General features: G+C 41.2%; 1 protein-coding gene across 1 annotated transcript in view; it reads right to left on the bottom strand.

Moving 5' to 3' along the window:
- Positions 1–25798, bottom strand: part of dnah7 (dynein, axonemal, heavy chain 7) — a 98399-nt gene that overhangs the window by 11208 nt on the left and 61393 nt on the right. The window contains exons 37-60 of the mRNA XM_028590638.1: positions 23517–23672; positions 23092–23260; positions 21201–21327; positions 19945–20164; positions 18240–18866; positions 17762–18007; positions 16994–17223; positions 16500–16830; positions 16051–16397; positions 15499–15679; positions 14984–15169; positions 14362–14525; positions 13162–13316; positions 11356–11546; positions 9170–9303; positions 8725–9060; positions 8438–8564; positions 7914–8108; positions 4071–4163; positions 3739–3915; positions 3417–3578; positions 3110–3310; positions 2722–2883; positions 987–1172 (exon numbers count right to left, since the gene is read on the bottom strand). Of these exons, the coding sequence (XP_028446439.1) occupies positions 987–1172; positions 2722–2883; positions 3110–3310; positions 3417–3578; positions 3739–3915; positions 4071–4163; positions 7914–8108; positions 8438–8564; positions 8725–9060; positions 9170–9303; positions 11356–11546; positions 13162–13316; positions 14362–14525; positions 14984–15169; positions 15499–15679; positions 16051–16397; positions 16500–16830; positions 16994–17223; positions 17762–18007; positions 18240–18866; positions 19945–20164; positions 21201–21327; positions 23092–23260; positions 23517–23672 (5103 nt within the window). The remainder of the gene's footprint in view (positions 1–986; positions 1173–2721; positions 2884–3109; positions 3311–3416; positions 3579–3738; positions 3916–4070; positions 4164–7913; positions 8109–8437; positions 8565–8724; positions 9061–9169; positions 9304–11355; positions 11547–13161; positions 13317–14361; positions 14526–14983; positions 15170–15498; positions 15680–16050; positions 16398–16499; positions 16831–16993; positions 17224–17761; positions 18008–18239; positions 18867–19944; positions 20165–21200; positions 21328–23091; positions 23261–23516; positions 23673–25798) is intronic.

Below are 25798 nucleotides of genomic sequence, written 5' to 3'. Positions count from 1 at the left end.
AATGACTATGTAAATGTGACTTCATGAATAAAAGATGTGGTTGGAGGGGGGTGCAGCACTGGAAAACAAAATGCCAAATAAAATGGAGCGTGCCATAGATTGCACTTGTGTTAACAAATATATCAACTCTCACTGATGGTGGTTGCCTGCTGTGCCCTGTTACACACATTTTATCTCTTAATGACTTTTTAAAGGTAGCTCAACAACAGTGCTAAGCAACTGAGTCCTTTAATATGCTTAGTTTAAAAACAAACACATTAAAGTGAGTTTAACTTTTCTTTAAAGTTTTTAAAGCAATCAAACTCCAGCGCTTTCGGGGAACTGATGGGTACATGGATAAGGAGCTGTTTCAGCTGTGCTGTTCTAACTAAAGGAAGGGAAATTTGTTGGAAGACTTTTGATATTTACATTTAAATAACATGCTGGATAGCATATCTGTGCTGCAGTTTACCATATCTAAAAAAGGTCAAACTATTGTTAAAACAAAACACAGTCATGCAAAGCACATCTTTTACATAATAGCCCCTTGTGCTGGATATATAGGTTGGTGTATAATGAGTACTTGATTCAGATAAGGGAGTGGAGAGCCACTTTCTGGTTGTTACCAAATGATACATTTTCTGCCCTGGCAGCAAATCACAAAGTCACACTACTGTATACAAATAATCACAGACAGTAAAAAGAAATTGCATTTTTTAGATGATTAAAATGTTAATTAGAGCAGTTTAACAGTTAACACCTCCTCCTTGTGGTGAATCTGCAGCCTGCTAAATGTGACTGAATAAGTGAGTGAGTTACAAGGCAGGTCAGACTTTGCCCACCTCTATGTAAAATACTGTACTCATTTCCCCTGGACATAATCTCTATAAATCTCAGCCAAATCTAAGATAAATTGGGATTCATTAAAAAATAAGCCCCTTCTTGATGGCTTAAGACTGGTATTTGCAGTCATTTATAGCAATTTTGTGTGAGTTTCGCTTTCTTACTTCTTCCTCAGCTGGTGCATAGTAGAGCCCACTGGGATCAAACTTGTAGTCAGGGTTGTCAATGACCTTTGAGGTATAGAAGATAGAGAGGATCGTGCGCAAGGTCCGTCTGTCCCAGTCATCTGTCACACGGCCTCCATAGTTACACTCACCAGTCATGTAGCAGATGGCATCAAACGGCACTTCCTGCAGCAAACAAGAAATCATGCATTTTGAACAGGAAACTAAGAATAACCATGTGTTAGGGTGTTTTAAAGGAGGTGATCACTGATCATTGAAAAAAAACCTGCACGATATTAATGTGTGTGAATATTCTTAGTTGTGTTGTGTGTACGTTCTTCCGAAACAGGAAACCGGGCTGCAATTCTCGTCACGACCTAGACTTGGAATGGAAACTGAAGTAATAGGAGGTGAAAGGGTGGACATTGTGGCATTTTCTGGAGGAGGATTTCACTTACAAATTCAGCGAGCGACACTTGGTTACAAGATGAAAATGTCACTCTGTACAAAAAAGATTCCCTTAGTACTTTATTTCAGCCACTTCCTCCTCGGCCACAGCGGTGGAACTGGGAATAGTGGAGGGTTGAAGTGCTATCTGTTTGTGGAAAAATGTCAAGAGGGTTTTTGAATATGGCTGATGAAAGCAGATACTTGAGTGAAGAGGAACCCACTTGTAAAAGCCAGAATTTCTATTATGGGCTTAGATGTTGAATATATACACGTAGGAGTGGATGGTGTAAGTGCATCTGCATGTGAGAGTCAGAGTTTTACTTTGAGCCAGAGATATAAAGTCAGTTCATGGGAGTGTATGTAAAGTATGGATGACAGAATAATGCTGTGTTCGTATGCACTAGCCTACATCCCACACTGTATGGAATATGGGAAACATCTGACAGTGTTACTTTAATTGAGTTACATTAAACACAACTATGATTCATTTAAGAAATATCAACAGTGTTCTCACACCTTGAGTGCCTGATCTTAAACATAAAAGGACTTTCCAGACCCAATTCCCTCAAATTCAAAGACCCAACATGGCATAGGTTGAGACACGGATCAAGGTCAATTACTGTTACAACACTGAGAATTTTTATTATCAGAAATAGCAGGCTGGCGAGTAAAACAATGACGCAACTGCGAGAGTAGTAAGTTCACTACTGCTTTTATTGCTCTCAATAGTTGTGTCTTGTCTAATCTTTGTACTCTATGCTCTGTTATTTTATCTTGTAACCTGATCTGCTTTGTGTTTTTTTGCTAATCTTTTTTGCTTCTATGTCTTGTTTTGTGCTAAGTTCTGCTCTGTTTGTGTTGTCTTTCTTTCTTGTTTATTTGTATTTTAAAAAGCCATTTTTAACATCGAGGCCAGGGGACTGCAGATGAAAAATTGCCTTTTGGCTAATTCTGGCATTTTTAACCCATGTATAATCATGCGTGTTATTAATTTGCACTGTCCCCTTTCTGAAATAAACGTAATTGAACTGAATTCAGAGACACACACGTAGACAGCTAAACATAGCCTATTAAATGACTTTATCAAAAGAACTTTAATTTCTATTCATGCACAAAATATATGCGTTTATGCACTTTCAATGACCCATGTCTATTTATATCTATTTTAAAAACCTTTCAAGGCCTTGATTTCACCCTCAGATTCACAAACTTTCAAGAATTTCAAGGACCCATGGGAACCATGTAAAACAATAATTTGTGAAAGGAAAATCTTAAAAATAACTACCTGGTACTGTTCAAGGAACATGTGTAGCTGCTGTACAGAGATCCGGAGGTCGGTCTCATTGAACTCATACGGAATGTTCCAGCCTAAAGGTCCAAACTTCCTCCTCTCCTGGGTCAGGGCGTGGAAGAAACACAGGCCGAACAGAAGTTTCTTGAACACAATCTGTGAGGTGCAGAAGCAAAGATGGAAAGCATGGTCTTAGATCAATAATTAGATAAATAGTGTTGGTCGTTTATTATTTCCACAGCTAAAACAAACACAACCGGAAATGCACAGTGGGGGTTATAACAGACACAAATGAGCTTCACCCACTGATGTAGGCATGATAGATATGCACAGCAAACCACCTAAACATACTGTACACAGAGACATGCATGCGAACACTGACCGGCTTGCTGCTACTGCCAAAAAACTCTGGGTCAGAGATGGGGTCCATTAAGAAGCAGCGTGCAATGTTAGCGCGGAGGCCCTTTGGAGCCTCATTGGTCATCTTCACCCCATTCTGAAGCACTGACACGGGGAAGGTGGGAGACGGGTAGCTAGTCAGCCAGAGCCTGAAATCTGGGTGGGTGGTGTCCGGGTTCAGCTCCTGCACACAGCCACAAACACCAAGTCAAAAAAATGTTTTTAATTGGAAGACATGTATTTGCACTGTTCCCATCTGGTATAGAAAGTGTATGTGTTGATGTTCTGACCTCACAGACTCTTTCCAGTGTTGACATCCATGATGTAGCCAAGTGGCAGTTCTGAAGAACCACCCAGGTGCCCTCTTTAATGGCCGACTCGATCATACGCATAGCAATAGGACCCTGGCCTTGGCCCAGAGAGAGGGAAGTCAGCTTGTTACCCGTAAAGCCCTGAGGGATAAGAACAGCCGTACGCACACACACAAACACACACACTTTTAAGACTTGTGTGGGAGCCTGGGAAATTTTAAGGATTCAATTTGCCCTCTTATTTTGAGTTTGTACAAACAGCAGGCTTCAAAGCTGCTGAATTTCCCAGGTGTCTCCATACCATTTCATCTCCAAACTTAAGCAATGCAGCCATAGGGTCTGAGCCGGGGGAGAGGATGAAGATGAGGGGGGCACAACAGTGGCTATCAACGAATGCCTGACTCAGGTTGAAGGGTGGTGCTTCGATGAAGGGACGACCCAAACTGTTGCAAACAAATTCCTGTACCATAGGAACAACCTGGGGGGGTAAAATAAATGGAATAAGTTCTTTGTTACTGTTTTCTGATATATGTGCAAAAAAATTGGGACATTTTGAAAAATTTTAAAGATAATAGAGACATTTGAAGAAATAATAATATCCTATCATAATCTGAAAACAGAATATGAACTGACCTTGTCTGGTCTGAGGCAACGGATTACCAGCATCCTCTGAAACTGGCTCAGCTTCTCCTGCCACTCATCTGGGAACGGAGTCTGATGAGGGTTCTGTGAATATGCACAACAAAATACCATACTGAATTCAGACTGTAGATACATATCTTCGAGTAAAATTCCACACTGGAGAGAAGATTGAGTAGTAATTAGTTTGCCTAAACCTAAATTTCAATGCCAACACTGGGCTTTTTTTTTAAAAAACATTTTTTCGTGAGGGTTGCTTAAAGAGACAGGAGCTAAAACAGAGCGTTTCAGACAGAGGGTGAATACAGATATTCAGACAGACAGTATGAGAAAAATAACATTAAAGCATGTAAACATGTTCTAGAAGAAACACAAAATACAAGTATGAACCTGAAAATAAGTGTAATATGTGACAGGCAAGCAGCTTAAAGTGCTCATATTATGCTTTTTGGCTTTTCCCCTTTCCTTTATTGTGTTATATATCTTTTTTGTGCACGTTATAGGTTTACAAAGTAAAAAAGCCCAAAGTCCACCCCTAAAACACTGTTCACAAACTGCTCCAAACAGCTCTATTGTAGTCCAGCCTTTACTTCCGTGACGAACATGCGTCACTTTGTAACACAAGTTATAATGCTGTGTGGTGAGCGTTCTGGCGTCTGGTGTCGTAAGGCGTTGTATGGCTGCCGTGCATCACCCAGGTGGGTGCTACACATTAGTGGTGTTAGAGAGCAGTCCCCACCCCCCCCCCCAAATGCGCTTTGAGTGTCTATGATAAAGCGCTATATAAATGTAATAAATAATAATAATAATGCTCGCCTAGCTGCTAGCGTGGCACGCCCTCATACTCTGCTTCTGACTGGCTGGTTGTCCTTACCTAGCTACTGCGCATGTGCGACTCCCAACAAAGATAGAATAGAGGTGTGATGCCTCACTCTGTAGTTAAAACAGAGAGCTCAACACACAGGGTACAAAATGTAAACAACTGTACAACCTCTAAATACAATTATGAACCTGAAGATGAGCATAATAGGAGCAATTTAAGGCCTTTTCTGTCAACTTTTCTTGGAGAGGGCGAGGGGAGTTCTGAGATAGGGGTTGTATCGAATCGAGCTGCTGCAAGATTAAGTAATGTAATTAAGCAAAAAGAGGGGTAATCTGTAATGTGAAAGGGGAGGACTGTAATGCGGGGAGATAAATACATATGTTTGAAAAGCCTGTGGAAAAGGAAAAAAGCGTAAGGAGAAAGAGGTGGGGAAACAGAAAAGCCACTGGGTACTGGGTCAGAGCAATATGATTGATTCATTTGTGGAACAAGTGCACCAGAGGAAGTGAGCAATGGTAGTGGGAACTTTTGGAATTATTCTCCCCAGGCTGTTTGTCGAGAGACTTGTGGCTATGTGTGTTGGCAGGTGCTTCGATACACCTATTTACAATCTCCTGGGGATTCTCTGTGTGTAAGTACGTGTGAGTGTCTGTGTGCTTGATTGAACAGCTGTTCTTGCATCAAGACTGAATAAATGTGAATTGTACAACTGGAACAAACTACATTTAATTGGATAAAAGTGTTGTGGCTGATTCCGTTGATTATAAATCAAAGATGGTGTGTGTGTGTGTGTGTGTGTGTGTGTGTGTGTGTGTGTGTGTGTGTGTGTGTGTGTGTGTGTGTGTGTGTGTGTGTGTGTGTGTCACTGCAAAAAAAGACTGCACACATGCTTGTGTGCACCACACATTGATGAAACAGCTGTTCTTGCGTCTAGATTGCATAGATGTGACTGGCACAACAGGAACAGAAAGGATTTAATTAGATAAAACCTCAATTTTAGATTCTTTATAATTCAAGGACGGAGAGAGTGTGCATGTGTGAATCATCCACACCTGACAGGCAAATTACTTTCCTCCCATTTTCTTTCTTCCCTTTTCCCTTTTTCTATACTAAACTAATAAAACATTGTTCTTTAAGTAGAAACTTAAAGATAACAGCTACAAATGTTGACTTATGTCAGTACTTTGACATAATGACAAAGTACTGGAAAGTATAGTCTGACAATATTAAAGCTAACTCCTAAAATAAATTGAAGAAAGAGGGGGCGGAATGCTAAGGGGTTAAACCTTCAGAATAGTTAAAGGTGGAGCAAAGACCAATGCTTGCAGCATGCTTGTTGGGAGCTACCCTGCTGAGCTGCAGGGTGTGAGATGCTGGCCTGTGGTTCATGTGCCAGATCCACTGGAAAATAGGTTTAACATATTCACCCTGCCCTTGTTCCATTTCTCTTGTTCCATCATTTCTCATCCCACCCTACACCAACACTGTTTTGTTAAGGTTTGCCTGGATTCCAGTCAAATTACTTATTTTCCTCTGTCTACTTAACTTCTTTTTTTTGTCAGTGTTTAATCAGAAACACATGACTTCTATTGGAATCTTAGCTTAAATGACAAGCAGTCTGAGCTACGGTTGCCTGCTACACACTGACTGCGTGGCGTTTCTGTTGCGTGTCAGCTGCGTGGATTTTTCTGTCTTTACACACCAGAAACGTGTCTGATGCGGCGCTGCTGCTGCTAGCCTTGTCTGGACACATGGATGTTTCCCATTGATTACTGCACTCAAGCAGTAGTATACTTCATGTTAAACATAAATGTATACTGATTTGATTACAGCAAAGATAACGTCGGCAGTATTGGCGGCAAAATAGGCTACAGAATATTTTGTTCTGTATTGACAGGTGCAATATTTGAAAATCGATAATTATTATTATTAATTATTATTTTTTGCAGATATAAATTAAATTTATATCTGCATTTATGTCGAAACCTAGAGACTTTCAAACACAAACATGTCATTTATTAATATGTATTTGTGTCAAAATGACATATAAACTTGTTTTCCTATTCTATTTTGCCTGGAAACACTTCCATTCTATTTCTAGCATGCACGCTCAAGCCGTGCCTGAGACGTGCGTGTCACGCAGGCAGTGTTTAAGCTCTGACCTGTTAACATGGGAGCCGAAATATAAACGGACACGCCACGCAGCTGACACGCTCAAGCGACGCAGCCAGTGTGTAGCCGGCCTAAGTGTTACCGCAAACGGTGTATCTGCTGCATTTAAAGAACTTAAAAGTCTTGCTGAAAAAATATAATATAAACTCAGGAGATGTGTTCTCCATTTTAAAATCTACTTGGTCGGCCACAAAAAGTGATGAGTGAATAATTTGAACTTCGAGCAGAGTAAGGTGGCACTGATGCAATGTTTGTTCTCTTATCACACATCGGTGTCCTGGAGTGCCGAGAAAGTATTATTATAAAATGTATTATTATTATTATTATTATTATCACAGGAAAACTCAAGCTTACGATGTTGCCAAGTAGTTTTGTTAAGCCTTAGCATCCATAGACACTGTATGTTGGCAAAATATCTACATTTGCTATAGATCAGAACAGATCCTGTGGCACCTCTAGAATCTAAATGTTCTGGTGGTCTTAGAGCCAGTGGACTGGTGCTAGATGTTTTATTTTGTGGTCTAACATTTTGTCTGTGTTAAATGTGACCTGGTTTAAACAGCTCACCTCCTGGACTTCTAACCACAGCCACATTTTCAGCTGAAAGTCAACATATGCACAGTTTTACACCAGCAGTGTCAGCCATATTTATGTGTATACCAACTACTTTTGCACTTTAATGGTGCCTTTCCATACACGTATGCTGATTTAAAAAAATGTTGTCTGCAGAAGAGAGGAAGGACAAAAACAACTAACCGTTCCCAGTGTGTCTTTGCCATCACAATAACATATTCAACAACCACAGACAGAGCCCCACCCAGACAAGCCTTGATGACACTCACTGGGCTGTCGTAGACCTCCTTCCACTCATTCCTGAGGCGAGCCATGTCATGCCGCAGACCTTTGAAATGCTCCATTTCCTCCAAGCGGCAAATCTCATCCCAAGACATTTTGGGGAGCCAGGTGCAGGGATTCGAGTAGGGGTTGTCCAGACCCACACCACCCGTCAGAAGGAAGCGCCACTCGCCCTCATCCACCTATAACATTAATCACTATCAGTGATAAGTGTTTACACAGCGGAGGATTAAAGAGAATTTGTGATCTAAAGTGAGTTAAAGGTTGATTATTAGGTGATTATCTTTCAATAAAAATTCTATGCAAATATTTAAAAAAAGACAAGACACCAATAATCTGTGGCAATTATAGAGAGGGCTGGTTGTGAAGAATTAGGCATTACCAGTTTGTTTGATTAGCTAAGCACTTAACTAACAAACCAATCAAACAACAATATATTCTCAAACAACAGCTATGGTTTTTAAGTACAGTGTTGTATATCTGTACACGTGTGCAGTGTGTGTATTCCTACCAGCTTGTTGTGCATGAGCAGATTGACAGTGAGGCAGAAGGAAAAGAGGAGCTTATCCTTCTCAAACAGTGAGCGACACACATTGACATATAGATTGTAGGTAAAGTGGTCTTTCAGGATCTGTAGTCTGAAGAAAACACATATGTGAGCATTTTAATAATCTTGTTCCAAATCAAACAGAACTCACAAACATATCCACACTATTAATAATCTTCCTTTGTTTTAACAGTTAACAAGTCAAATAAGATCTTTCGAGTGGAGAGGGAGTGACTTGTAGGAACACTTACCTCTGCATCAAGTCGTCACTCTTGTCTGAGTTGTCGATGGAGCCGATGAAGAGGTTAATGAACCAGGTGAGGGAGTACTGGTACATGGGCTCAATGTTAGCCAGGTCAGCAATGGAGAAGAACAAGATGGCTGAATGCACGGCAATGGGTTTATAGCCCATGCGGGTCTCATCAATCTTCTTCTCCGTCACCTCAGCTACAGCCTGCTTCTCTGAGATTTCATTGGCTAGCACCTTGGAGCAGGAGAGGATCTTGACGGCTGTCTCGTCCTCCAGGATGTTGCCCTCCGACGAGGAGAGCACCTCTAAGATTTTGTCCTCAATCTCCTTCAGTTGTCTGACAAAAGTGCAATTCAAAAGGTCTACAGTATACATTTTGACGAGGGAGACATTTTATTTGATTAGTTGAAATGATTTGACCTGAGCCTGGTGTGTGCTAAGTGTACCTTTTGTTCTCTGCTCCCTGCAGGATGAGAGCCTGTTTCTCTTCCTCCAGGTCGGGCCTTTCTCGGGCCACCACAATACCAAGTAGTTGGTCCTGGATGCCCTCTGGGGTGATCATGAAGTTCAGAAGGGTCACCTACAGCACAGAGAAAGAGCAGTACACAGGCATGTACATGCACAAATTAGTGTGTGTGTGTGTGTGTGTGTGGGGGGGGGGGGTGTCTCTCAGACATTTAAGTGAACTACTCTACAGTGCAGTGTTGATCACCTTGCCTTCAGGGCTGTTCTTCCCACGAACCTCCTATCCAATCAATTCCAATCACCACTCCAGCCTTGGCAAAGCACAGTTAGGATGCATTTACTTTTTTTTTTCTTTTCTCTGAAAAGTGTGGAAGTGTGTCTTTTACCACACCGCCTTAGTCATTCTGCTCTGCACTTACCCGGAGGTTAAAAGCCTATATGTGCTATCTACTCTCTGCCCTAGTAAACGAGTGCACTTCTCCGGGGCCTAATTCCATTTCTATTGATGCTGCGGACCCACTCAGCTGGTGGTAAAGACTCAGAGCCCATATAACTGTCCCGTTTGTCCTTTTCACACATACACCCTCCGTTTTTTCGCTTCCCTACGTCCCTTGAGCTCCTTAAGGGCTGGTTTTCTAACTGCTTGCCCTTTTGTATTTGAAAGTATTGCATTTCAAATAGGGCTTAATGGATATAATAGAAGCCCCATAGTTGTGTACTGTACTGAAGATGAGAAAAAAAGGATTGAGCCAGTTTTGAAAAATGAGTTGAATGTATCTAATAGCTGTCCATAAAAGCAGGGCCCTGCAAATAGATGCTTGAAATGTGATATTCAGTACCCTGCCTCTATAATGCAGTTTCCTTTAATGGTCCTTTTTTTAGGGGGGGGCTGGTGGGGTGGGATGTCTGTGTTCCATTGGGGAGGTGGTATCAGTGAATGATGTTTCACTCTGTTGCTGGGGTAAAAACACGCTGCCATTTCAGGGGTATAATGCAATAAGTGGGAACCAGCAAGGAAAACTAGGGCTTGTTTATCTGGAGGGGAAAAAAAGTTGTATTTCGGAACAAAGGTCTAAAATAATTTATTCAGTACAACGAACAATTTGCTGTTGCGTTCAGATTTTGAAATAAACAAGACTAAGAGTCTACAGCCACGCTAGCGGCTCTGTGAGGCTAAACCATGAAAATAAAAAAGCTGATGACATTTTTCAATCTGGACCAAAGAGGTAGACCGACCAAGTGACCAGCCGACACTGCCATCCATAGCGTAGCTTAAAACATCCCAAATGATAGAAAGCCCCACATTTTGAGAGGCCAGACCATCACATTAATAAGCTCTCCTTCACAAAAACTGTGTCACGTTGCATGGTACCAACGGAAAATACAGTGCCCCACATAGCAGTTACACTTCAGCGAGACTGAAACTGTATGGAAAGTCAGTTCTATCATTTATCCTAATAAAAATCACATGGGATAACAAAACAAATTAGGTTGAGTGTTGCTATTTGGTATGATGAAAATAATACTTTGTAGGCAAAGGTACTCCTTCTATTATCTTCTGTTCTGGCAGAGCTTTGTTGTGGATGACGCAACTACCCTTAGCTGCGGTGGGATTGAAGGGTACCAGCTCCATCTGCACGGAAGGGGTTGGTAGAGGGTGCATGGAGGATTGCACAGGGCTCATTGCAACAATACTGATACCTGCTGCAAACAGCCATGGGCATGTTGTGTCTCTTGTCTGTCTGTCTGTCTGTCTGTCTGTCTGTCTGTCTGATTATGTTTCTTTGTGTGTGACTGGTGTGGGTTTGGATGAAGATTGCAGACATGACTTCAATACATCCCTAACACACAAATACATATTGTGAGGAGCAGGTCTGGTTGTATGTCTCAATATTGTGGAATGAATACAACAACAACAATACAAGTTTAAAGTATAGGGGCTGTAGCATTGATATGCATTCTGATACTTCAGTTACTGTGGTACTAACAGCCTTGTTGCCCTATCCATCTTGTCAAACTGTAGCAAGCTGACCAGTGAAATTGGTGGCAAGGCAATATAGCATTTAGGAAATGTTACCATTGAATACAGCAAAAAGTATACTGTTTAAGTATTAGAGTCACTCTATTTTTTATGTTAATAATTTCCCATAGTTTCCCACTACAGTACCTTAACGGAGGTCTCAGGCAGGTAGTGTGGGCTGCGTAGCTTGGTAGTGATGTAGAAGCGAAAGTCTGGAGCATATTCAATGGTGGAGTCTCCCAGGCGGATACACAAGGCACCACCCTGTTTAAAGGTCTGTCTCAGCAGCAGAGGCTCCAGGATAGGGTCCAGCTCCTCTCCGACATTCTCCAGCAGCACTGGCAGAAAATGTTCAATCTTTGTCAATGTCTTCTAATCAGGGGATGCTCACTCTTTTCACTACTTTTCTTAATACAAGCAATCTCATATGGGAGCTGTCATGTTCAGCCATTGTTTCCTGCTGTTGACCAACTCCACTGCCACAACAGTTGAACCATTTGTCTTCAAATTTTAAGTTTGGCAGCCCAAAGTTTCTTCAACACAAACCATTTTCCCACATCACCCAAATCTTAGCATCATTGCACTGGTTATCTTTTAGAATACACTTTAAAGTATTACATTTTACTACAATGTCTTGCAGAAAATTATACTTCTAGTCCCTTACCTTGTCACTCATTGTCATTACATTGCTGGCTCCTAGATCTATAACAGCCTTCCATTCATTCCATCAGGTCAGCTAATAACATATCTACAATAACTTTTCTCAGAAACTAATATAATATTATTTTTGCGTGGCTTGTCTTGATGGGTCTCTTTTACATGTCTCACTTCCTGTCATTGTGTATATCTTCTTCTCTGGGAAGAACTCAAAAATGAAGTCTGTGAAATCGGTGCAGCACATGTGCATTACTAAAGAACCATTGAAGCAAGTAAAACTTTACCAGTTGCAAATGCCTTATTCCCATGACATCATTATTAATGTGATTTCACATTAGGTATGATAATGCTGTTCTCATGTTAAGAACATTAGCCCATCTATAATTGACATTATGCCTGAGGTAATAACAAAGTTTTTATACAGCATTCAGAGCCAGTGACATCTAATGAACTTTGTCTCCCAAGATAGTGAACAAAATCAGGTCAACCTTTTGCAAATTGCTTAGGAGCATCATTTTATCCTGGCACATCCATATTGCTAATATTTCAGCAGATTAAACAGTACTTTGTATAATTTAATAAACATGAGCCTTAGCCTATTAAAAGATTTGGCAAAAAGAATTTGTTCAACCATGCTAGAATAAAGAATACTAGCACATCAAGATTATCGGCTGCAATACAAACCGTAAAACTGTGAAGTAAGACAACGGGCTGTTGAGGGTGGAACTGTAGCCTCTGGGGACATATTTTGCCCCACTGCAAGGGCAAGCTACTCTCTGTACTGTTAGCCTTGCAATCTGCCAGTAAGCAAAGACCCAGTGGCTGGCTCAGTCAAGTCATTATTTAGATGTCTTTTTAATATAATGGCTATATAGCTGTCTCTCTCTGTTTCTAACTCAAATTCCTCCCTTGCTGTTCCCTTTTAGATCCTACAAGAAGACAAAAGTATGAGTAAACACACACTGGGAAAAAAACGGCACAAAAGACTGCCACTTCTGCCCACACATTGATTTCTCCTGCACATTTGTATGATTTACAGTAGTTTGATATACCAATGGTGCAGTAGGCCAGAATAAAGGTTCATTGGAACACCTCACTAAAAATTATTGCTAATATGAATTCCTCCTCTGCAGAACAGAGAACAAAAGAGAAAAACATTCTTTGCACAGCCTAATTAGTCCCTGTGGTAAAGAGAGACCTCAGCAGGCAGTTACAGGAACTGCAACATTGTGGGTAAGGCACAAACAGAGTAGGCAGCAACAGCAGAGCGAGACATCAAACCGTAGAAATGCTTACCTGGCGTGCCAAACTGGATGCAGTTCTCCAGAGTGCGTACAAAGTCGCCATCACTCAATTTAATGATATGCAGGCTATTGGCCTTCTCCATATTTTTCACCCACTTGTTGGCCTGGCCCTGGGGATCAATCATCAGAGGCCACCGCCTGGCGTTACTACACACACACACACACACACACACACAGTAGTGGGTGATGAAATGGTGCTGCCTTGTCAGAATGAGAGATCCTGTAACTGTTAACCATGAGACATCACAACAGCAGGGGGGATGTTGGAGGACAAACATTGAGATGTAGAGAGGAGCTTAGGGGGGGAAAATTCACTCTAAACACAGATAGACAGCTCACAGTTGGGTAGCACACCAGGAGCCATAGTATTGTGATTAAAAGGCAATGTTGCTGCTTTATTTACACAAACAAGCAGATGTCTGCTGAATTCTTTTTAACTGCACCTAAAGGTTGATTCACACAATGTTACTTGGGCTTCTAGGAAAGGTTACAAAGTTCTGTCTTACAGTGGTCTCTTTTTTCATGAGGGTAGACTGATTTATATTGGGCAATCTAATCTTGATCCCTTAATGAATTGTAACATGAATTGTGATCCAGCAGCAGTTAAAACCACACAACTGCACACCGGACACATCGGAACCTATTCCTTATGCAAAGAGAGTAAGTGAGAAATGAAGTGGCATACAAAATAAATAGAAGCCAGCAGTTTTAATAAAGATATTCACGCTCAGGGTAAGCAGAGGCCCTTTGGGTTTTTGAAAGGAGATTGATTCATTTACCTCTATTCCAGAAACAATTTGCAGAGGTACCACCGCTCTAAAATGCTGCTTTTATGAAAGGTGTATTTGAAAACCAGTTGTCAGCTTGTGTTCATGTCATTATGTCATTTACAGAGCGTGTCCAAATCTTGTCCATACTTTTCTGCCATAACAATTCAAGCACAGCTTTATTATGCACTGCACTTTACAGCTTTATTGTGGAGGAAAAAATTAATTTTGCATCAACGCTGGTTGTCTGCAGATGCTCAATATGAAATGACTCGGCTCAGAAGCAGCAAAAGAGTAGTTTAAAACATTCATAGTTGGTGTGTTAAACTCTTGGCAATACATTACAATTACCCTGAGTACAGTACTGAGGGAGAGAGAGAGAGAGAGAATGCCATGTCAATGTAAAGATTGTCTTAAATACTCACGAGATTATGATACCGTTGTCTATGGAGAAGCTGTCTGATGGTAGGCCAGCGATGGTCCATGCACGAATCTTTACTGGATCGCCCAGAGAGTTCATTAGAGACATGTTGGGGGAGCACGGAATCTCTCTGCTCTTGCAAAGATTCATCCACTCCTCTGTCTGATCCTGTAGAGGAGTACATTTACATTTTCACTTTACTACATGAGCAGAATCAAACACACACACACACTAACCTGTACAGAAATTAGAGCATATGCTTGTGAACAATTCAGCTATGCACATAAATTATATTCCCTTTTCTCCTTTTTCACTGAAGAGTGTTTACTTTCCACCAAACTGCTTTCAAGCATTTGGCTTTTGCTGGTCTGAAAACTGTCTCAGAGTATGTTAAAGAGAACGAAATAAAATATACTCTAAAGCTCTAAACACAGGCTTTACATATACAAAGGTAGAAAACAGTACTGTACACTCACCAAGTGTGTACCAATTTATATTCTCTAATGGAAAAATCCAAAATCAAGAACTTAAAAACATATACAGTATGTAGGTGCAGTGATTTAAGTAAAGTAAGTAATATATACTTACTATCTCTTTCTCAAATATGCACTACCTACTCAGATTACCTGTCTGTAGCTGGAGGTGAAGGCTCCCAGGTAAGCCACTATGCCTGCTGAAATAAGGATGTCTCCAGTCAGGTTGTTGTAGAGCTTTCCGAGATCGACCGCCATTTCGCTCCAGCGGGTCTTCTCTCCACCCAGGCCTCCAATAAGCTGCTCAGCTCTCTCAAGCTTCTTACTGCACAGATCCACCTGGAGGACAAAGCAAAAATGTTTTGCACTGTGGCTGTTTTCCCAGGTCAAGGAACAGAATGAAGGTCATGCTAGCCAGAGCGAGTTTGTGTAATTCAGTAATCATTGATATGGGCTAGCTGTTTGGTCTATCAGTGGCTTCATTAGGTAATGAAGTCAATTATCTTTGCCTGGTTGCTTTGTCAGTGGCACACTGTCCTCTTTGTTATAAATTTTATTTCTCAGACTTTCACCTGGAACTGCAGTTATACTTCTAACTCCTTTTCATTACATAGCTAGATAGAGGAACTATTAAACAAAATATGAAACCAAACTAAAAAAGAACATACCTGATTCTCCAGGTCAGCTTTCTTGTTTTTGTTAGCTTCCAAAGTCTCCTGAAGCTTTGCGAGTTTATCTTGGACTTCTTTGAGGGCAGCCTGCTTTTTCTGGAGGCTCCCCATGGCCACCTTCAGCTCCCCCTCAGCCTGTGCCAGCTTCTCCTTCTTCGGAGCCACCACCTTGGCCACTCTGAAGGATGATTTAATAAGTAAACATTAACAAGATAAGGAGCCTCTCAAACGTGCATATGTTTAAAAATATAGAATTTTGTTAGCATAAATTGGGTATACATGACAATATTTAGCTTCTATAAATGCGGGTTACATTTAAGATTGTCAGCAAAGTAATGATGAAAACATTTCCCTTTAAATAATCTGCATCTTGATTTGGATTTTTTTATATTAATCGCTTGGCATATGCATGGTACACTTGCGCTAGGAAAATTATTATTCACGTGAAGTTACCAATAACCAAGCTTCATGTTACTCACTTTTACAAACTTTGTAAATATGCATCACTTTTCATAACTGAGATCACAGAAGGAGAAGAACATTACTTACTTTTCATACTTGTCCATGGCGCAAACCCATTTACACATGCCTTCAGCTGCAGTGGATGCTGTTCGAATCTTCTCTGGTACAAAGTCTGGGTTGGTAATGTACTTGCTGCGGATGATGGCGATATAAGCTGGTGGGATGTTGTCCTTGTCATAATCATGGAGACTTTGGAGAAACTTCATGTCTCCTAGAAGCTTTTTGGCTGGGCCCCAAAAGTCCTCAATTTTTTTACCGGAGCCTGAGGGGTCAGGCACGCGATCTGGCTTGATACCTTTGAGAATGCAGATGGCCTCCATCACCAGCTTGACAGCTGTGGGTGGGCTTTTCATGGACTTCACCACAGTGATATCCTGTACATTAAAAGAACCACATCTATAGGTTTGCAACTGGCCTTTGAGTCAGATCAGATGTAAGCACTATCCTACATTAAAACAACATATCACTCCTTTTACCTGAGTAGTGAGAGTATTCAATGCAGAGAGGGCTGACTCCAGAATAGGCATGGCTACAGCCAGGTCAGCATCACAGTCATCCTTGATGGCCTTGGCAGCCATGGCTTGTTCGTTGGCCACGGCCTCATCCACTTTCACCACCTTCTCTGTCTCAGCCACCTCCACAGATTCATGCTCAATTATCACCATCATCTCATCTACCTCTTTGCTGGCCACACGCAGCTGTGGCTGTAGAGCCTCCAGCTCAACTTGCATAGTGGCCACCTGGTTTGCTGCTGACTCAAGCTTCTCGAGGCCCACCTCATAGCGACGTTTCAGCTTCATCACCTCACTGAGCAAAAGACAGAGAGAGATAAAGAAAGTTTACACATGGATGCTGGAATGTGGCTTTCTTGTGAAGAATCATGCATCTGAAGTAATAAAAAAACACACATCAGATAACAGTTAACAAAACAAAATCACAATGTACATAGAGAGTATATCTTAAATCTTACGCTCTTTTTGCCTTTAGCAGGTCCTTGAAGGTGGAAATGAGCTCCAAGTATGAGGTTGGGGTGACATAGTTGTGGCGCTGCAACTCATTCAAAAAGCGAAGTGATAGTTCTATGGTTGAGGTGTGGAAGCTCTTGCACATGTCGATGCAGCCTTCTCGGGACCTGTCAGTCATCTCAACGTCCTCCAGGAAGCGACAGGCCACTGCCTGCAGGGCATCCTCTGGCCAGGTCTGATAAGGAAGGAAATATGCTGTACTGCAACTGTAGTGCCATACTTAATGTGTATTTCAATCTTTGCTTTCTGCTTTCTGGTAATGTAATCAGTTACCACTAAAGGAAGCCTGAACAAAAATTTGGGGTGGGATCATCCATAAAGGAATAGTTTCAGATGTTTTGAAGTGGGGTTGTATGAGGTACCTGTCCCCGTCCACAGCAGTACATTGCTTAGCTTCCATGTCTGGACTCCTACCTGCTTCTCCAAACTGGAAGTGTTCCGACCACCATCTACTGTAGCTAATACACTGACTATGGATTAGTACCTCAAAGAACCCCACTTAAAACCGAAACCAACTATCCCTTTAAGGGTTGAAATAAAAAATAAAACACACATTTGACTTATCTTTGTCTTAAAATAGGGATATTCCACCCCTGTGATGATGCACTAACATTCCTGCACGCATATTGTCCCTGTCTTTTGATTAACTACCTGCGACATATTTTGGTGCAACCAACAGCACACCAGAAGTCATGCAACATTCATACACACACCTGGAACCAGTCAATGGTGCAGCAGTTAATGAGGGCCGGGAAACGCCTCAAACGGTTCCTAAATGCGTCTCCAATGGGACTCATGGCCAACACCACATGCAGCTGTGTGCGACAGCGCTCCAAAAACATGTTGAAAAGGGATAGGGGGCTGCCATCCGTCTGCTTGTCACGGTCACGTTGCCGGTCCAACACGCGCATTCGCTCACAGATTTCCTGCTTCTCATCAACTGCAAACAGGTTAGGCACCTGAAAACAACCAAAAGACAACAGAATGGTCTGTGTTTGGGTATTGGCTTTGTAAAATAGAACACCCTTTCTATCTATACACATCTACTGTATTTAAATAACCATGTGTTTATCCATCTCTCAATCTATCCACAGTAATCTTTACTTCATCCAAAGCATCAATCACTTCCCATCAGTTTGTACGTTATCTACCTCAACTCATCCATCAATCCACCTACAGTATCTACTTTACCTCACCAGTGTTGAGCAGGTTGCCAATATCCTCTAGGAATGACTCCATTTTGATTTGAGTGTCTGTGAAGAGGAAAACACCATGAGCTTCACCCTGTGTGGACTTCCTCATGATAATCTTGAGGTCATCATGCCATTCGGTGGGTCCATAGGTCTTGGAGATTTCCACCTGGAAAAGTTCTGCCTCTGCCATGTAGGCAGCCAACCGGGTGAGAGACTGGCGGCCGCTCCCGCCCACACCCACCAGCAGGGCATGACCACTTGGCTGCTTGAGGATGCGGGAAATGCGGCACACGTGTTCGATGGCAAAGCGGAAGAGCACCAGATTCATGGGCGCTTTGCTGATGTTGTTGTACTCCTCCAGGTGTGATTCTACCACCTGTCGGAGCTGGTCGAGGTTGTGCACCTCGCGGTAGTTGCGGTCCTCGCCCTTAGGGTCGTGAAAGTCGCAGAACATGAGGCTGCGCAGGTCATCCTCAGTGACCTTTCCGTCATTGTCCTGGTCAAGATGCTGGAAGAGCTGATGGAAGTCTTCCTTCATGTGACTCTGAGACACCACCTGTAAATGGCCTACGAGCCAGGACCGATCTGTGTCCTGAACCAGTCGATCATAGTATACCCTCAGAACCTGAGGACCAACGAGGCAAAGAAAGTGTGAAAGCCAGATTAGAGATAGAACGCTTTGAAGAGATGGCAACACAGGGAGGTTTAGAGGAATACAATGGGCTATATAACAGGCTAGTTTGTCTTAACGGTAGTCTCGCTTTGCCAGATGCTCCTCCAAAGCGCGCTGGTGGAGAGTCTGGCTACTCCACATAGCATTCAGGGATGGGAGGAAAACGCGCTCTGGTTTAATAGCATTTCTTTAAACCAATCACAATCATCTTGGGTGGTGCTAAGCCCCGTAGAAAAGCTCCGGTGCCGCTGCAAAATAGGCTTGGAAGGAACTTGTTTTGGTGGAACATGTGTACGTTTAAAAGTTGTTGTAGTCTTGCAACAGAAAACTCAACAGACAGTCTAGCTGTCTGGATTTACCTTGCAGAGGTCTGAGAAAAGGATAGTCCTCATATATCGACCGGAGTTTAAAATGCCAACACAAAGGAAGCCCAAGGCAACGGATATTCGGCCTAAATGAGTGAAATCTGGCAAATTTTCCGGTAGCAACAGAGCAATCCCGGAAAGTGGAACGTCAAGGATTTGGACTAGCTTGACGGCAGCCAGTGTTTCAGTCGAGTCACCACATGTCCATTCCAAATCAAGTCTCGAGTCCCCAGTGTTTGAATCCGATTTGAGTCTGAATTGAGTCGCCATTATCTGAGTTTGAGTCCGAGTCAAGTCACAAGTCCAGGGAATAGTGACTCGAGTCCAGGGCTCAAGTACACATCACTTCCTATTACACAGAAAAGTAGTCAGAAACTTCATCCAACTTCCGAGTCCTATTACCCGAAAGCTCAAGTCTGATTTTATAAATCCTTGAGTCTGAGTTCAAGTCATCAGTGTGCGAGTCCAAGTCGAGTCACGAGTCCAGAGAATAGTGACTTGATAAATCCATCACTGACTGCTGCTATATCTTTTTTCACTTTTTGTATTTCATGATATTTTATCCGCATGTTTAGGTTACTTTAGTTACATAACTAAAGTAACCTAAACATGCAGAGGTATTTTCTTCAGTTTGTTGTTTACAAGTTTGTTGTTTACAACATTACCTCATGCACCCAGAGCCGTTTGATGACAGAAGGTTCATTTGCAGTCTCTGGCCGTGACAGGCAGATGCCCTGGATGACCCGGGAGACATCCCGCAGATTGAACAAGTAATGGGACTTTGTGGGTGTTGGTAGCAGGTTCTTGGTGGCCTCCTGGTACACTGACATGGTACTTTTAACGATCTGAGAGGTCAGAGCGGCAAAAGGCTTGGGGAAAGAAAACCTGTAGATGGAATGGTTGATTCATTGATCCCATTAAGATTATTCCCTACAGTTTAGTTAGGAAATGTAATAATTAATAATTAATGTTGTAATATTTTATTTTATTTTGTTAAAGGTTCAGTAGGTAACATTCATAAAAAATATGTTTTTGTCATATTTGTTTAAACTGTCACTATATCCTGACAGTTGTACATGAAACAGATTATCTGTGAAAATAAATCATGTTCCTCTTTCTCCTCCTGGTGCTCATAATGGCATTTGGAAGTTTCCACTGTGCCTCAAGGAAAACAGTTTGGCAGTTTGATCGGAGTTCACAAGCAGTCATTGACACTGCGTGAGAGACTCCTCGGCTCTGGTAGGTTGTTTTCCTCATGCCATTAGGAGCACCAGGAGGAGGCAGAGGAACGTTATTTTTTTTTTTTTTAAGATTATCAGATTTATGTAGTACTGTCAGGATAAAGTGACAGTTTGAGCAAATATGACCAACTGCAGCTATAACGAAACACTTATAAAATTAATTCATGAAATATCTATGATTATGGATCTTTCTGTTATCATTAGCATTAACAATGTATTTCCAAAAATACGGTCAAAGTGGGAAATTGCTATTTTGATGTGAAGTGATAATGATGTTTGCAGAAGTAGTTGGGTATAGGTAATAGGTCTCTGAGGTAAACACTGTGGCAGTGTACTAAGAGAGGAGGAAAAAGAACACTTTAATCCTCTAATTATTGAAACAGAAACTGATAAATAAAATAATTGTTAATAACATTTCTCCTCCTTAAGGTGCAATATTGCAGTTCAAGCTGCTAAATGATCTTTGGCTAATAATTATTTACAATTCATTCTTTGCTTAAAGTGGTGAGATGCTACCCCAGGATTTGAAAACATTGTAGGTTAAACGGGTCAAGCTGCTAGAGTAGCTCAGTGGATTACATGTAAAAGGTTTAATTATAAAGATTCCTAAACTGATTCCTAAAACTTGGGGACATTTTGGGGAAAGGCACCTTACAAAAATACCCATGCTACGTAGTTACCGTATGTTGAAATGCCAGTCTGAGATCCTGGAGAAGATTGTATACATGGTCTTCTCATCAAAATCATTAATGGTAATCATGTTGAAGTGGCGCAGGTACCGAGGTGTGATGGGGTTCCGCCCTCCACCTACACAAGCAGGACAAAAAAAGAGGAAAAACTGTAATCTTTGACAGAGATAACACTTCTGATAGGTATTGACTTATTAGCAGAGTTCTTCTGCTACCCAGTACCTAGTTTTTTAGGCTTATTTTACTATATGTTCAATACGTTGTTATTATTGTTTCAGAGCATAAATGTATTAAAGCGCCCATATTATGCTCATTTTCAGGTTCATAACTGTATTTTAAGGTTGTACCAGAATAGGTTTACATGGTTTAATTTTCAAAAAACACCATATTTTTGTTGTACTGCACAGCTCTCTCTCACTGCTGCAGATCCTCTTTTCACCTGGTCTCTGTTTTAGCTACAGAGTGAGACCTCTTTTCATCTTCTTCTTCTGTACTATCTTTGATTGCACTGACACATGCTCAGTAGCTCAGATGTAGAGCATGTCAGCTAGCTAACTCTAGAGACAGTAAAAGAAAGGCTGTTTCTCCCACTTTGGTCAGTTACAAGGCAGGATTAGCTGGGAGACTTCTAAATGAGGGCGCACATGTAAGTAGTTCTTTTGTAGATTATGGTGAACTTGTGTGTGTTGTAGCAGTGCTTTGCTATTGAGAACGACGTAGCATGCTAGCGTTAGCATTAGCATTATCATGCTAACGCTAACGCTAACGCTACGAGCTAACGGTTGTGGTTAGCCAGCTCATTTCGGACTGTGACGAACAGCTCACTAGGAGACTGAAGGCAGGACACATTCAGAAACCGTATTTCACTCAAAACAGCATGGATGGATTTTTTTCAAAGTTTGTATGCGTGTGGAAGCACCAGAGACACAAAAGAACACCCCAAATCCTAGAAAAAGGGATTTTTTCATAATATGGGCACTTTAAAAGTTGACCTAAAAACCATAGCTATAGTCACACATGACATACAAATGATCCATATTATTCTCATGCTCTAAGTGACGTAATACCATTTAACATGTAATCTCATTTCATTCAACATTGGTGCAAGTTTTTCTGGATCTACAGTATGTCCCCCTAGTGACATAGCACACAGGAACAGGGGAAGCAGTTATGTCTCAGGGTGTCAACAACTTGCACAACTCATCATGACTAGGCAATCTGAGTCAATAGAGTCCACTCAGGGGATGTTTTCTGTGGAGTGCTTACAGTCAACAGTTACTGCTAGCTCTACAGTTCGGTGATGTTTGAGATACAAGTTAACATCAACACATTTACATGTACATTGATAGATTATTTTAGCCAATTTATATCATAAACACAGTAAGGCAATTTATTATCTCTATAATCACTGAAGAGGTGTAATATAATTCAGAATACTTGAGGGCTCCTCCATTGATTCCCTGGTGTGGGTTTAGTGGTTGCCATTGACAGACTGGGCAGCAACTTAGAACATCTAAACAACTGTCAGTACAGGTATCAGGAGCAAATACTGTGTGGGCACCTGAATGAGGCACCCATCGCCTCTCTCTTGCAGCTGTCGCAGCCAGCTGCCTCAGTGAACAGAGACGCTTTTGTGTTTACACTGGTAATGGATGTGGAGGTGGTAAACACTTGCTATTTGTAAGCACCTTAAGGCAGTGAGGAACTCCACAAAACAGCAGCTAGTTTGTGACATTGACTCAACAGCACTTCAGCAGCAGTAAAAAAAAAGTATTCACTTAACGATGTGCATTTTGTCGACCAATCTAGGGCTTTGTTGTTATTGTGGTTATTGCTGTAACAATACGCTTCTAATTATCTTTAGGGTACCACAGCTACTCACCAGGTGGTCCCATGGCACACATGACCTGGATATCCACCAAACTGATCATGGAGCAGTCCTTCAAGTCATACCAGTTCCAGTGGTCCAGCCACTGGCGCAGCAGCTCCACAGGGGGCTGGGCACCATAAACCTCCCGGGCTGGCATGTTCACATCATCCACAAATATTACCTGATGAGATATAACATTACTTGAAATAAGATTAAATAAGGATAAAACCACAATGTATTTGATATTTAAAGCTACACTTTTTTGTTTTGTTTAGATTCAACATTTTTAAAGATGCGTTTCAAAATAAAGTATTATAAAAAGACTACAAATCTTTACAACTGCCCACATTTTAGTGACTCACTAAACTGACTGATGGAAAACAGCAACAAGTCATAGCAACATAAAATATCATATGAGCATAATAAAGAGGCTGTACCATTTTCTTTCCCAAAGGGGGGCCGAACAGTCCTTTGCGTCGCTTATCTAGCTTGGACATAATAATGTTTTGGGTCTGGGCAGCAGTGGTCTGGGCTGAAAAGTTGACAAATAATGGGCAGTAGACATCCTTCTGCAGCCGATTCAATAGAAAGTCCTGAGCAACAGATATTGGAAATATAAACACAGATTATCATCAAATCTCATTGTATGGAAGTTTGTTGTATATCATCACCGTGAATATCTACATGCGTACAACACAATAATACAAAATGGCAACAAACAATAAGAGCTATTATCTGGAAAAGTGACATTTTGAAAATAAGTACTGTTTGAAACAACGGGCTAACTACATTGTTTGTTAAGGGTTTACTAATGAAGTGTACAAATCTGTTGAGGTACATGTGTATTGGATATTCAGATCACCTAAAGTGACTTATGAAGAGCTTTAAAAAAGTGCTCATTTGGTTGAAAATGTTTAATCCTGGAAAATGGTTGTGATAAGCTTTGTAATCTAATTAAATGTGGCATTTACTGAGTATTTCATTAGATAAAATGTGGATTGCAGTTAAACTATGAAAATGACTTTGAAATGAAGTAGGGAATTAGTTGCACTCTCAGGACACAATCTAAAGTAATGTTCTGCAGGTCAAAAGGGTAAAAGCAATGAATTTTTGATTTTGCATGAGGGTTTACCAAAGGGCGTTTTACTAAAAGCTAAAAGAGGCTTTCATGAAAGGCCATTTCGATAAAATGCCCTTTTGGACAAATGGCCTTCCCTGTTTATATTAACGGGTCAGAACATAGGCGAAAAAGTAGTCGTGGATAATCTGATTTTCATAGTATATTTTTTTTATGTACCATGTTTGTTCAGAACACATGCTCTAGCTTCCCCTGTGCCCATGTGTAGAAGCATGCACACAGTGCTCTTACACATGCTTGTAAAATCATGTGAGTAACGACCTGCATAATTACAGAGGATTTGTGATGTGGATGATCACAGGGTGCCGCCAAGATGCATCATCATCCTCTTATCTAAATTATAAAACAGTGCCACAGCTTCTCTCTGTCCTCTCTGTCTCACTCCAGAGTAGAATTGGGCAGGTGAAGGAGGCTCGTGTACAGCTATCTGATTGTACTGGTGCAGGGACCATGGAAGTCATTCTATTATCAGGATACCCCCAGGATCCTCCAACTTAAATTCAAGGCTTTTTAAGACCTTTTTAATACCATTTCAAATGAAATTCAATGCCAACGCCGTACCCATTTCGACAGAAGTATGAGGGGGAAATGTCAAATCTGTATACATTTTAAACCCTAGAAAATAATGTACTTGAATTAAATAAAACATTTTATTTAAATTATTATGTCATATTTAATACAATTTATTGGATCATAATATAATACAATAAAATAAGATATATTACACTGCATAATGAGCGCTTTTACTTTTGGTACTTGAAGTATATTTTGATAATACTTTTGTACTATTACTTAAGGAAGATGTTGAATGCAGGACTTGTAACTGACAAGTAATTTGTAACTCTACAACACTGTGTTTTCTACTTTTACTGCAATACATGATCTGAGTAAGTCTTCCACCTCTGGAAATCACCAACATGCATGAATGCCTGCAGCAGTGTTCAACACTGAAAACACACAGCTCAGTTCAGCGTTAACTTGCAGCTCTGCTACAGTAGCAGATAATAGTGATGTGCGATACCCAGGCGCTAATTCACAGGCTTTTGAGGCTGCAGCCTAGGGGCCCCCGTGTGCAGGGGCCCCGGATTAGCCAGACAATTTATTATTATTTTGAATTTACTTCAGCGCGGGAAAAAAAAGACCCTAATTGGCCCATAAGAAACATTTATTTTTTAATTGGCCCATTGTTTTTTCAATTGACTCTGGGCTGGCCAAAAAACACTTTAGTCAAAAATATCACACTATTTTTTTCCATACACCACCTACTTTCAAATTGAAATGGACTAGTCCATAACGGTGCGCGGCACGAACGATAAACACAGTGACAGGAGAGCTTGTAAGTAAACAAACAGAGACAAAGCAAGATGAGTTTAAAAAAAGAAAAAAGACGCCAATAAGTATTTGGCAACGCTGCCAAAGATGACAAACTTTTTTTACGAGTACTGTTGGGGATACAGACATGAAGAACAACAGTCCAAAGCGATGAATATGCCGCTACAGCAGCGGCTAGCTGTGAAGTGGCGCTAGGTGAGGATAACATTAACCAAGACAATGAAGAGGACAGCATATCTTTAAACAGCA

Source organism: Perca flavescens, chromosome 11, assembly GCF_004354835.1.
Source record: "Perca flavescens isolate YP-PL-M2 chromosome 11, PFLA_1.0, whole genome shotgun sequence".
NCBI classification, from domain to species: domain Eukaryota; kingdom Metazoa; phylum Chordata; class Actinopteri; order Perciformes; family Percidae; genus Perca; species Perca flavescens.
This window is presented reverse-complemented; position numbering and strand designations above follow the sequence as displayed.